This window comes from Boleophthalmus pectinirostris, unplaced genomic scaffold, assembly GCF_026225935.1.
Source record: "Boleophthalmus pectinirostris isolate CB_2022bp ecotype Guang Dong unplaced genomic scaffold, ASM2622593v1 HiC_scaffold_6, whole genome shotgun sequence".
Lineage (NCBI taxonomy): Eukaryota > Metazoa > Chordata > Actinopteri > Gobiiformes > Gobiidae > Boleophthalmus > Boleophthalmus pectinirostris.
The window spans coordinates 24,605,750-24,620,340 of record NW_026571447.1 but is presented as its reverse complement, the minus strand read 5'-3'; the positions used below and the strand labels follow the sequence as shown (position 1 = coordinate 24,620,340).

General features: G+C 40.0%; 1 protein-coding gene across 2 annotated transcripts in view; it reads left to right on the top strand.

Moving 5' to 3' along the window:
* Positions 1-1,656: 1,656 nt before the first annotated feature.
* ptprub (protein tyrosine phosphatase receptor type Ub) overlaps positions 1,657-14,591 on the top strand; it is a 160,254-nt gene continuing 147,319 nt past the window's right edge. For both annotated transcript variants that reach the window (XM_020937284.2, XM_055164011.1), the window contains exon 1: positions 1,657-1,902. In XM_020937284.2, the coding sequence (XP_020792943.1) occupies positions 1,833-1,902 (70 nt within the window). In that variant the 5' untranslated portion in view covers positions 1,657-1,832. The remainder of the gene's footprint in view (positions 1,903-14,591) is intronic.

The window sequence follows — 14,591 nt, the reverse complement described above, 5'->3', positions numbered from 1 at the left end:
GTTGAAATAAATTGCCAGTCTGACCGTGAAATACCAGAGTGCAAAATGGCTTACATGCATCACGCAGGTGTAATTACAGGTGTTGCCTTGACATATGCCATGCTCCTTTGGTTAAATGAACTCATTTACAGAGCTATTCATTGTCATCCATCTGTCATCTTGGGCTAACAATATTAGGGACTCGTGCATGTCCAAGCAGGAGACCAATATCTGTCTCTATAGCCTTTGTTTAATTCAATCCATAGCTGGGACATAAACCTATATATGACAAGGAAACATACTGTACTGTGCTGCATAATGACATCTTTATGCAATTGGAGCCTTTGGAGCAACCACTAATTATGTTACTTCAGCCATAGATTAGACAGGGGATTGCTTCATGCAGAGAAAGAGCTGCAACCTCAGCATTTGTGAGGTGAAGCTCTTAATCGCAGCAAGCAAATGAGTAATAGATGACTAGACAACTTGAGTAGTTTTACACAAGTAATTATTTATTTTGTGTTGCAGCTTAGGACTACTATTAGTACTACCAATGACTCATATTTAAAGGGACATTGTGTAACTTTTCTGGTGGAGGGTCTGTCACATGCTTTTCTCCACAGAGATGTTATTGTTTTGTCTGGAATGTTTCACTGTATGGTATTAAACTTTCCTAGCTTCATGGAGACCAAACCAGATCAAGTTACAGATCAGATCTGTGGAGAAGCAGTTCCATTCACAGTCAGAACGTCTGCTTTTCTAGGTATTTTTGAGCTATAAAACCACCTGTAATCGAATACATGTAAGGTAGGGCTGTTTAATGTCATACTGTGGAACATTCTAGGCCGAGCAATATTTTATCCATAGAAACAAGCAGGTGATGGCCCTCCAACCAAAAAGTTACACAGCGCACTTTAACTATGCCCTGTTGTTACTGTATGTAAGTACCATGATGCAGCTCTTAATTTATTTTTTATTGTCAATAGTCAAGCTACGTTCCAGAAAGAACAAAATTGTGGTGCTCCTTTAGAGATAGGGTGAGGAGCTCAGTCACTCTGGAGGAGCTTGGAGTAGAGCTGCTGCTCCTCCAAGTTGAGAGGAGCCAGCTGAGGTGGCATCTGGAACAAATGCCTCCTTGACGCCTCCCTGGGGAGTTGTACTGGGCACGTCTCACCGGGAGGAGGCCCAGGGGAAGACCCAGGACACGCTGGAGGGACTATGTCTCTTGGCTGGCCTGGGAATGCCTCTGGATCCCCCTGTAAGAGCTGGAAGAAGTGAGTGTGAGTGTGAGTGTGCTCAAACTACTGCCTCCGTGACCCGGCCCCCGGATAAAGCAGAAGAAAATGGATTAACGAATAGATAGATAAATAAATAGGTTTGTCTGAGGGCATTGTAATTTAAATATTATTAGACAATATAGCCTGGCCCACCACAGTGAATGTTGACTTAATCTGTTTTTCAAATGTAAATTATCTTCTTTTCGTTCTCACCGTAAAGATTTCCTCCGGCCTCACCAGCAGTTCCTTTTCACTGGATATATCTGTACTTGGTTGTTGTTTGACCGTCTTCCTGCCGCTTGGGGTCGCCCGCCCATTACGCAGCGCGGAGCACGGAAAAGTGCGTTTGGAGAAAGAAATCCGCTCTCCCCGCGCCGGAGCCGAACTGTTTACCCTGACGTCAGTTTGCAGAAGTCGCTGTGCCCTGTCTCCGCTCCGTGTCTGCCGCTGAAAGTCTACTCACTGAAGAGGAGAGGAGCGACAGATGGGATAGGCGCTCTGCAACTTACCCGGACCTTTCCAAGTGACTGAAATGAATCCTGCGACATGTTTCAAGTGGACTAAAACAGCCTCAATATGAACACCTGCGCTTTTCTGTTGATTTTAGCCGTCCAGATCTACGCCGATGGCATTGAAGGACCAACAGGTAAGACACGATTTCATACCCACTTTTCCAGTAATAGTTTGTAAGTTTTTAGTTATGAATAAAAGTTATAATTGCGAGTAAACTCAGTGCATGCCTGTCTAGCGTGGTGCCAACTTTGGATCGCTGCTCCTCCGTAGTACACTCCCGTTTCATGTGGCTTTTTGGATGCGAGTTTTGCAATGTGGAATGACACAACTTAATCTGTAAACTTTTAGAAACATTGTAGTGTTTTTAATGCTTGAAAACTCACTTTGCTGTGTGCTATCTCATGTAAAATTTAGCTTTTATTTCCCCAAACATACGCACTGTGCTTTCCTGCTTTATGGCTGTGTGCGATAAGGCACAGTCGGCTCCAGGTATGAGGGAAAAGCAGCTGCTGCACCTTTTGTTATCCATAGTTTGCTTTTGTTTATCCATGGCGACAGTTACCCCTCAAGCAAAATAAACGACACTCCCACGATATGATATCCAGGATTTATGAAAGACTAGACAGGATTGCCTGGAGTGGCTTTGGTTAGTGTGTCAGTTTTCTAGGCTACCTTCCCAAAAGTTACCTGATTGGTTGCTGCTTTTGTGATTTTAAATTTTGATTTCAAACATGATCCAGGATTGGCTCTCCTGTTTTTAAATATCCCTAAGTCACATGTTACTTATCTAATTTTTCCAACAAAATTTTTATTCAAATTCCACATTTAAAGGGATATTGTTGATTAGTTTCATAATCTTAAAAGCCCATTGCCCTATTATTTTATGGTAGGATCAAACAGAGCCACTTCATAAATTACTCTGGATAATTGCAAGGCTTGTTACAAAACTATACAAATAAGCCTATATCTAAATGGAAATCCGTATGGAAGAATAATAAATTACTCCATAACATATTGTATTGTCAATACTTTTCAGCTCTCACAATGCATTAGTGATTTTTTAATATGTCATGTAATAATGTCTTTTTAGATTTTTTTTTTGGTTCCAAAGCTGTAATGAGCATAGAGATAAAGATACATATTTTATGCTCTCTAAAGAGAAAAGTGGGATGATAATAATAACATTTAGACCGTGGCATAGTGGTCAGCAAACAACACAATGTTAGTAATTTGTTTTAAAAAGACAAGTAATTACATGGAAATCTGCTTTTTCACCCTGGGTTTGTATTCATCTTGCAGCACAGTGATTCATGGAAGTCACCATAGGACACAACTAAGTAAGCAGGATGTGTATTGTCATGAGGTTGATTGGAGCAGATCATTAAAAGGAATGAGCCGCGACATTTGAAAGATTAAATCACACACAGGTAATTAAAAGTGTGCAGTGAAACGCTTCACCCGGGCTGTGTGAGAGAGGCTGTCAACACAAATTTACCCCCTGTCAGGTTTTTTAGTTTGTTAACTGGAGTGTTAAAGCCTGCCCCATCTGCACATGTACCTTCCCATTAACTCCTAATAGTTACCTGTTTCTGTACGTGACTGATCCTGGCCTTTCCGTGCTCCCACATCCTGAAATGAACAGGTTGAAATGCAGCCTTGACTCCCTCCATCTTTCCCAGTGTTGAATTTGATTAACACTCCAGATTCAGACCACGCCTTAACCTTGGATGCTTAATAACAGTTAAGCCCGGACAGTCCTTCTGGGATTTCTTGCCTTTTTCACCTGATCCATATTTTCATAACTTCTGCAATGATGGTCTTGTCTGTCTGAGTTGTAGATGTGAAATTTCAAAGGGTTGCGCAATATTTTAAAACGAGATGCAATATGCAATAGCCATGTTGAATATTGGCTATATTTGGGTTTTATAATGTTCAGACTTCAAAGTTTAGTTTCATTTAAGAAGTACAAGCTTGAAACTGACTAAGGAAACTGAAATGAATCCGGATATTTTAATTTATATTTATTTCCTTGAAGTTGTTGCTTATACTTAAAAAAAACAAGAATGTAAATATGAATAAAATAATTGAGTATTACATGTTTTATTGTATTTAAACACTTTATGGAACTAGACATATTTTATCTATCTTAAATTTATTTACTGATCTGATCTGTAACTTGGCCTGGGTGCTATCACCTAAATGAAGAGAGATACGTTTAATGCCATACTGTGGTATATTTCACGCAGAGTAAATACATCTCCATGGACACAAGCAGGCTGCAGACCAGAAAAGTACTGCACCTTTAACAATTGCCTGTGTGGAAGATCCAAGTTTTATTGTGATACTTTTGTTATTATTGATGTAATTGGATATTGTCTGCCAATTATAAAATCAAGATCAGTTTTCTATGCAGCAGGACACTGATTTCATTCGCACCAATTTTGTTCAAGGATACTGTGAAATCAAAATTTGGGAGCTATTCTTTTCTGCCATCCATCTTTCTTGCTGATATCAAACCTGAGCTGACACTTTCACTCTGTCGTTGGGGAACAGAGTAGACCCTCTCTTACCATCTGTTTCCTCTATTAGCTGTGAGTGTTGTCAAGTGAGGGGTGTAATTATCCCACGTCTCATGACTCATTGGCCGGTTTGATCTGAAGTTAAGACAGAATATCCCTTTTGCTTATTTCAGTGAATAAGAGATCGCTTGGGCCGAGATGAAAAGGACTGTGTGAAGCGATGGTACGTCTGGTTGGAGCATAGAGTGGAATGAATAATGCCCCAGCGTTGATAGCTACATAAACATTGGCAATAGCTTTGGGGATGTTTTAGGACTGCAGGAAGATAAGGACATTAAAGGTTAAATGTTTTAAGTTATATCAGATATGAGTAGTACAAGTACAGATAAAGCAGGCCAAAGGAGCCATTGAAGTTGATTTCTTGTTATAGCCATATTTCAGTTCAGTGTTCTCTCATTTCACTGGTTTATTATTCTTGCATTATTCATATCAAGCCGCCTATTTGTAGCTGCTAGACGTCCATTACTGAGGGTCTATTAATACTGTACCAGTGTTTCCCACATTGAGATACAGGGACACGGTGTTGTCACGATAGGAAAATTTCAAACTCGATTTTGATACTAATGAATAAGCTTGATAATCCATGAAGAATTTGATACCACTATGATTTCGAAAACATAATGATTTTAATTTATTTTAGACCACAGCATTCTGCAGAATATGACTTGGTTTATACTGAAATCATTTTTAGAAATGTTCTACTTAAGGCATAATAAGTCAGCGGAAAATAGGACTGAAACAACAACCCTTATTCAAATAGTACCCGGGTGTTTTGTTGTTTTATCAGTGACCCATGGGTGCTGACTGCAGTAATTTTTCTGTATGATTTGACAAACAGTGACTTTGCTTTCACTTTTCATATTAAAATAAACTGAATCACCAGAGTACCAGAATATCAAGGGGCTTTACCATTTTTGAAAAAAAAAAAATCAATACTAAGTGAAACATGCTGGTTGTCTATATCAACACGGAAATTGAGTTTTTAATTCAGAGACAGGTGTGTAATGTTCTTTGTTCCTCCTGTGTTGCTGTCTGTCGCCGGCACAAAGACATAGTTTTACAGGTCATTTATGTTGCCCTTTGTTAGAAAAACATCTGACTAGATTTCACAATAATTGAATTCCCACCTCAATGTCAACACAAAGGAAAAGTATTGGTACTAAGTATTAATTCAAAACTTTACTTTTACAATATCAACTTCAAATGAATTTCGATATTAGCTGTAGTATCAGTTAGTATCTCGGTATGTTTTTTATTTACAGTGTGACTGTCCAGGTACCCATTAAGGTCAGGATAAACTATATAAACTCTTAAGTGCAGAGGATATTAATTAATGATCTAACAGGGGTACTTTTCATAACTGTAAGCACCTGTCCAATAGTTGGCCTCCCCTGTCTACTACTGGTCCCATCCCTCATTGTCTTATGATGGATATCACCTCCGTCTGCTCGCTGCTGAGTGGGCAGAGGCGTTTTGTGCTAGCCTGTGATTGTTGAGCTTAATTAGCCCTGCTGAGCATTTCCACAACCCATTACAATCCTTTTCCCTAAATCAGCTCTGTGCTTGTGCTTTCGCCCAGGTCTGTACTGTGAAGTGAACCCATGCAGAGGAGTGTTTGGGCTTCTCAGAGGTCAAGTGCAGGTTGGGAGCCATGTTTCTGAGGCTGCATTATCGTCTTTTTGAGAGCAGGGCATCTTGGTTGGCTTTGTGTGCGTCATATCACATGTCTCTGTCAGTGGTTTAACAAAGAAGGCTGAAAGGACCCGTTTGGAAGGAAGTCTTCCAAATTGGAGGTAATTGCACCTGACAAGCATTATCCTGCCATGCTGTTTCTGTGAAAAGTGTATTATTTAGGGGTCAGGAACCAGTGGCACGTCCACAAATAGAAGACAAAAAGCTAATTTTATTCCATAGGCTGGATGTCTATGGTCAGAAAACAAAGGTTTGGGTAATTGGCAAAGCTTTCTGTTTTCGGGTGCATGGTGTGGTGTTGTCTTGTTTTATGATAAAATAAATGACAAACTTACATTTTCTATATGTGCACACATTAGAATCTTTACACGAAAATTCAATTAAAGCTAACTGCTGAATAAACATCGATACACTAATAACTATAATAACTATACTGAACAGAAGAAAAATGACATGAAGATGTGAAAGAGACATTTTAAATAAATCCTCAGTACAGACCTTTATGTAAAACAAAAATACCTCTGTGCTGTCAACATCACCATTAAATATAAAGATATGATATGACTTATGTGATAAATCGTCTTTGACTTGACCATTAAAAATCTCTTTTTGAGACGTCGTCGTATCTTAGCGTCTTATTGTGGCTCCTATTAATCAATATCTTATTGTGGCATTTACACCCCTAATACTTATGCAGTAATGAGACATTGCTGACACTGTAAACATGAGCATAATGTATTAATGCAGTGTGTGTGTGGTGTGAAGCAGCCTCCTCCATTAGCGCCTGATTGTGTGTGTATCTTTAGGAGCAGGGAGCCTTCCTCTTGTGTCCTGTCATGTTCTTAGGCCCCACTGATCTGACTGACAGAGGCACAAGTGCACTCCACAGCACTCTTAAGCATCATGCTGACTCCTCCATAGTCAGTGGGCAAAAGAAACGCCCCTCCTCCACAAAACAGCAGGGACACCAGCGCTCTGCAAGATTTTATTAATGTGCTATTGATTGTTCAAACTCCTGCAAAGTCCATTTTATCTCAATTTGATCAAAGTGGCATCCTGCCTGTGGCGTGAAGGAATGGTGCAGGAAAACAAATGATCTGACTTTGAACAGTTGTAGGACAGTGAAATGGAATTATACTGTCTCAGTCAGGGGGTCAAACTCATCTATTTAATCATGTAATAAAAATCCTGTAATAAAATAACAAAATGATGAATCATTGTTGGCTAGCACAATATCTATTTGAAAATCTATCATGAAGCTAACTGCATGATACCAACCCAAATATTTAATTTCTAAAAATCTAGACGTAAAACCACGACAAAAACGGATGACTCAGATAGACATCCTCATTTTAGTCAGTCTACCTCTAACAGAAGCTTACCATCACTAACTAGAGTGAATGAATTATGCAATGTAAAGAGTGTCTAAAAAGCTATTCAATTTTAATGCATTATGATTATACAAAACCTGACCCACTAGCCCGCTAATTGTGCTTATTTGGTTTAATTTTGATCCCATTAGGTTGTCTTTCAATAATGCTACTGTACTACTTCTGCCACTGTGTCCTTCTTTGCCTTTTGCAAAGCGAGAGAGTGCGGGTTGGACACTTGCATGCAGATGTGTAATTATCTTCCAAAGACACTGGCGGTGTGCTCTGCTGAGGCACTTCCCTGAGGTAGCAGACAACAACCCTGCAGAAAGTGGGTCTACAAGACTGATGCAGTGAGCAGTACCACCACCACCCAGAGGAGAGAGAAAAGCCTTACGTGCAGTTTATATTTAGAGCCCGTGTTTCACTGTTTGTACCTTTCCCTGTGTCAACACGTTCAGAGGCAGATTCTTCAAGTGGTGGCAAAGAAACAAATGCAAAGGTCACAAAAGTCATAGTTCAGGATTAGGCCAGGCGCACTGCTGGGACCAGTTGTTGAGCAGCCTGCTGTGCACTCTCCGTGACAGCCTAGTGAAATCTGATCCCCAAACGAGCCTTCCAGACAAAACAGCTTCTTTAGGACATTTTCGCCCCCTCCACCTGTGTGTGTCTTTTTGTTTGTCTTTTGTGCTATGACTCACACACTTAAAGGAAGTAGATTTTCTAGTTTGTTTTCCCTTTTTGGGGATTAGAAATATGTTTTTAGAGAGCGAGCCGTGAACCTGGTGACAGAGATAAGAATCGTGCATTTATTAAACAGACACTCCCTAGTCTCTTCATATATTGTGTTAGGACAGTGGAGATCTTAACAGCGTGCATAATGTGTGCTTTGCTGACTTGAAGCAGCGCGGTATTGAAAGCGTTCAGTGTGAAATCTCTTATATCAGTTCAGCTATAGCTTCATCCTCCTCTATTTTCCATTTTGCTGAATGGCAGCCAGGCATTTTGTCGCTCTCCTCCAGTAGTGGTTCTGACACAGCAGTGACTCAGTGGTCGTGTGGGGTGAGTCCTGACAATTGTAGTGGCACAGGTGTCAGCTGTCAACAACTCTTAAAACTCAAGTGAGCACAAAAGTAGGGCTGGGAGAATTGATGATAAAGTCAAACACTGATGGTATTTTGGTGAAAACTGATTCACATTTTATCCTCAAAGACATGTTATTGTTAATCTACAAGGCTATCTAAAGAAAAAAAATGAAGGAAAAAAAAAAAGATTTCCAAGGTTAGTATTGTGAGTCATCAAACCTTTTAGCAAATCTGAGATGTATTAAAACTTGTTCCGTGCGCCATTATGTCAATGTTTGTGTATTAGGCTAAAGAATGATTCATATCATTCTACTGCTTTCTTTCAGTAGAGCAAAAATAGACCTGAATATATTGGTTATTTGCAATGTCTGTAAAAATTGATTGATTGATTCTGAATCCATTTGAATTTGACTTTAAGCAAATAGGCGTTTATCTGAAATGTATAAACTTGTCTTGTTGTTTAGTTCTTTTCATTCCTTCTTCTGAATGTATTTGCACTCATATAAACAACTTGCTAAAAGGGATTGCACAGATTCTGACTCAGGCTTCATGAAAAGCCCTAGCTGTTGGTGGTGTAATTGCTAAAAGTGTTTCCCAAAATTTCAGTCAAAATGTGCGGCATCAACAAATTTATTTTTCTGTTTAGCATATTTAGAGTGAAACCATTTGTTACTCCTTTACAACTGTGCAATGGTTGCATCCAGTTTCGTCAGCGCTCCATGTGGAGAAAATTATACAACGCTCTGTCAGTTTTGCTAGCATAAAACACTAAGTAACTTTTGCTATTATTTATGAATGTGCCTGACTCCCATTCTACAAGCGGCCACGGGGGCACTGAAGCAGGTTTCTTATTTACATGTAAATAGAAACAATTGGTGAAACTGCTATTATATCATAGGCCTGGTGCAGTGGATTCTGACTGCCACTCTCTTTGCGCAGTGACACAAGTAGAAAGTGGGACTTTTTAAGAGTTGCTTTGGTGTGGTTCAGGTGCAGGAGTGAGACTTAACAAAAGCACAGCCTATTGATTTCTCAAAGCGTCTGTCACAGTCAGCTTATTGTCTTCTTCCTCTCGAAACTCTTGCCTTCGATCCTCGGTGACCTCCCATCGCACTGCTCTCTTTGATACCACGCTTTTGCTGCACTTACACCATGGGACCAGTGCCATCGTGTTGTTAAAAATACTGTGGATGCCTTTGTGTGTTTTAAAGACGTCTCAGCAGCTTGTACTTTGAAAGCCCTTTGCAGTAACTTAGACTTGACGATGCAATTAATAAAAGTTTAATTGAGATAGAGATTCAATCATTGCTAATTATGAATGATATGCTAATTTTTTTTTTAAATAAAGAGGTCTTCAGCCAGTAAAAGCAGGTGGTCTGGAGCTGACTTCAGACTTTGGGGGAAGAAATTTAACTATGTGTCTTTAGAAGACTTTTGCCGTGAATGTTCCACAGTATGGCACCTGGCGTAATTGGAATCAAGCAGGTGACTCCAGCAGAACAAATTATAGGTTATATCTATGTAGAATAAGAATGCATGTTTTTCAAGATATTTCTACCCACAATAACACCTTTGATTGAATATAGGCAAAATGTATGAGCAAAAACATCTCTAAGGCAATCTCTTTTTTTACACCAGAAAGTTACAAAGTGTACTTCTAAAATTCTGTGTTGTTCCTGTTTAAGAAAATTTATATAGAAAGCCCTTTTAATTTGTCAATAATGCAACATTAAAATCATGCTCAATCAATGTAAGAAAAAATGTGATTAGGATTTTTGTCAGCTTGCCAACTGTATGGTTCAAGCCACTCATTACCAACTGATTGTATGAAAACAGTATGTATTATTCACATCTTAGACAAGGTGGTGCAACTGCCGGAGGCTAAGATATGACTCACATTTTTCTACCTCGTATATTTTAACAGCTGCCGGCTTTGAAGAGATCCTAATGAATAGAGATAGCACCAGACCGGGAAAATATGTGCCCTTTCGCCTTTAGATCATTGTTCAGATCAATGTGTGGCTAAAAAACACACACTTTGTTAAAATACCACCCTGTGATGTCTGCCAAGGTTATCCTCCCTGGAGGGTTGTGTACAGGTGGCATTTACTGCGGCTCCAGTCTGCTCTGGGCTCTTCGGGGTCCTTCTCACTTCCTGGATTGGACCCGGCTGCCTGACGTTCCTAAGAGACAGCCCGTCAAACACTTTCAAAGGACTTTGTTTGTTCCTGTACTGCTAGAATGGACTAGTGGGGCCAGCCAGCCATGTCCAGAGGAAGTTTGGGTAGATGGTTCTCTTTAAGCTTCACTATCCAATTGTATTTTTTTGTTACGGTACAATACACTCTTCCCTCCATGGCAACAGCCTAACTACTGTCCGGCCTAAATATGTGCAACTAGACCCCACCTTTGCTGCATGAACCAATATAAACCTTACTTCAAATCTAATAGAAGCCAATCTATAGAATTACCGGCTGTATTATTTGATCTTTTTACCCGCTTCTTTAACAGTGCTTGGCAGAGTGTCAACTTACTTTAAATGCTTGATCCTTTTCCAGATGATTCCCCTTAGCGTAATGTTAAGATTCTATTTTCTTCCAATAAAAGGTGCAGGTGTCCTTAAAGTATTACTAAACACTAAACCCACTTATGTTGCTCTATGTACTTGACTTTGTATATGGTGTTTTAATAGCATTATCTACTGCTTTAGGTAATTTTTGTCCATTTCTATGCAAACTAGGTAAATGCGCAGCTTTGTGGTAAAAAAACAAAAAAAAAAACTGAGTGTGTTCTGCCTCCATTAGCACTGCGACTATTTGTAGTTGGTGACATCTCGAAAAGTCTGCCCTGATTACAGCCAGATGTTCCTGGATACCTGTTCTTTACAGACCCTGCACTCTTTTATTTAGTCCTCCAGGTATTGCCCAGGTACAGCTCTATTTGAAATGTGGTTGTGGGCAGAGTTTATGTGTTTAGTCCCACATTAATTGGTTCACCAACATCATATGCTGTAGATGAGCAATCCTTTAATAATTCTGTGACTTTATTTTCACTCTCACCCCGGATTCCTCCAAAATTCAAAAAGCTTCAAAATGTTCCACTGTATTATGACAAAAGAATCATATTGTTTGCACTAATGATAGATGCTTTAGTGTGAACAAAAGCCTCCTGACATTTTTCCTCTCAAACGAATAAGGAAAAGGAAGAGCACTGTTTCACATAACCGCAAGCCACAAGTATGCGATTGCCCACAGAGCCCATGGGTGTCGTTAACAAAGGGCTTAATTCATTGTACCAACAGAAAATCGTAATTATTGCTTCCTTGGTTTACGTGTGGGTGTTTGAACAAGCTGGCCAGGGTCCGCTCACTGCTTATATGTGAAAGGGCCAGACTGCTCCCACCTGATTATACTGTATGTTAATATTTGCCAACTCCTTCGGCCATTTTCGATGTTCGTAAATCACATACATGGATTACAGGTTCTTTGTTGCTTTATTTTTCCACAGTGAAAATGCTAATGGGAACATTAGCATAAAGTGCAAATATTTCGCTGATGATAAATTCTTGGCTGTACCCAAGATAAAAGGCACAGTTTTTTTCAGTTTAGAGAGAGGTAAGTATGTAGATTTTGTCAGGACCTCCGCAGATATAGGTGCACGGCCCTAGACTATTTCGGACAACCGGGGTAATTAAGAATGGGCTTAGCTGGGATTATGTCTGCGAGTAAGGCTGATCACGGGAGACAGCAGTGAAGGCATTAGAAGAATAGTGGTTAATTTGGGTATTACTGCTCTTAGCGCTGGTATCATGTGACATTAAGACAGCTGACAATAGAAGCCTGTTGATGCTAAGATCCTGAGCTCACTGCTAATAGGCTTTACTCCAGATAGCTTTGTTTACACACTCCTCCTTCTTTCTTTATCTTCCTTCCTCATGCATTCAGACTTTTACAATTTGTCTCAGCCTAATTAGAAAATGGAAATATTTTGCAGTACACGTCCGTGGGGCATTTTAGCTCTGTTTTGAAGTATTTGCCTTACTACAGCACCTTTCCAATGGTGACTGTTCCTCTCTCCCTTTCTCTTGTAAATGCACACACTCTTGTCTAGTTTGGAGATATTTCTGTGGAATGTAATTAATGTTCTCATTAAAAGAGGGAACGAGCTGTAGGGCTGAACTAAAAGCCTGATACCCCTGGGTGCCTGCCCTCATCTTCTTCTTTAGGAGGCTTGAATAGATGGTGCGTGCCCTCGGAAACAATGAGAAACAGGGCTAGTTACTTTCTTAGTCCAGCCCTTTATTGTGAAGTGCATGCAGCCGTAACCTGATGCGTGCTGCCTGTGCTCCACTCCTGTTGTTTTGGAGTAAATTTGGAGGAGGCCTCTGTGAATAACAATGTAGGCGGGCTTTATCAAACACAAAGGTCGTATCAAATGGTCCATCTAATTCACTCCATTACTTTCTCACAAAGAGGTCTTATTTTTGGAATATACTTTTCTCTAAGTGGTTTGTTGGCAGTATTAACAGCGCATGACTCGATACAGAAATGCTTTTTTTTGACCTTATTGAAAGGGAGCGCTGAATTGTTTTCCACAGTCTTTAAAGGCTAATCCCATCAGAGGAAGTGCACAGCATGAAGGCCTAACTGCAGCAGAGTCTGAGCTGGAGCTGCCAGGACCAAGCAGACAGGAATGTGTTTGTCTGCCCAACTTAAAAAGGCTTTGCTCAATCCTGGCTGGAAACAAAGAGGGAAAAGTCTTCAGTAACAGTTCACTTCTTAATTCCACTTTCTGAACTGTGATAGCTAACAGCCTATTCCTAAATTTCAGAGGACATCTCCATTGCTTTTCTCCCAGCTCCACACTTGTTACCTCCACATTGTTTTGTTTGGCGTACATCGTCAGAGGTATAATACTTCCGACAGCAGAACTAGAATGGACTACACTATCATAATGTCTTGAGGGGTCTTGTCTGTCTTGTACTGGTCTCATACTGAGGGTAAATAAACTTTTTCTGTGCTTAATTTCCACTTCTGCTCATCTTCTTCCATTCTAATTCTGCAACACTGAGGGGCGGCAGCTAATATTGATATTGTTATAGAGATTTTTGTTGTAATACAGTGAGTTCTTGGCTGATGATCAGGCTAAACACTCATAAATTATTCTTTTGGATATTTCATGGCAAAGTACATTGTCCCCCCCCCCCCCCTTTCTGTCAGTATGAGATCATCACATTCTCGAATCTGAAACCCACCAATTGTCCAAGTGGATAAAAGCACTGCACAACTTTTGATAGGAATTCCGCCTGGGTTTGTGGCGATGTAATTGTGGCCTCGATGTCATTACGGCAGATGAATTAACCAGGTTCACCTCAGAGAAGAGCCTTCCCGCTCGGCTGCCTGTCTTTTGGCTTGGTTAGGCACACGTCCTCCAGGGGCTGTGGGCTCATTCAGTGCTGCAGAGATGGAAAGGAGGATTTATCCCAGTCCAGTGAGTCCCTGTGGCGCCTGCCGGAGGATTTAAGGGCCCTCCGTCCGTCTGTCTGTGCCTCCACTGAGATACAGGCAGATTTTCCTTTGGCCACTGTATTGGTTTGAGCCAGCACCTGCAGCTCATGCGCTCTGTTTGAAAATTAATACTGGGGGAAGTGAAGGAGAACCATGAGCGAGATGCTATTGAGATAGATTGCACTCACATTTTTTGGATTTTTTTTGTCCTCAGTACTATCTGTTATTACAATCTGTAAATGAATAAATGCAAGATATATCAGTTTAATGCCATACTGTAGAACAAAATGTAGTAATATCTCCATGGAGTCAAGTAGATGGCAGACCTTACTCAAGGAAAGTGATCTAGTGCACCTTTAAGTGATTGATATTATAATTTGTTTACCTTCTAAAGATTTTAATTTAATATAAAAATACAGAAACAAAAATACACAATAATCTCAAAGATCTAAAAATGAATTTCTTTTATTCAGTTGCTGAATGATGATAGGTCAGTTTGTTTTTCTTATTCTGTGACCAGTTATTAACTTATAATCATGCAGCATTTCATGAAATTCAACCAAAGGCATTTTTTCTTTCTAGCAAATAT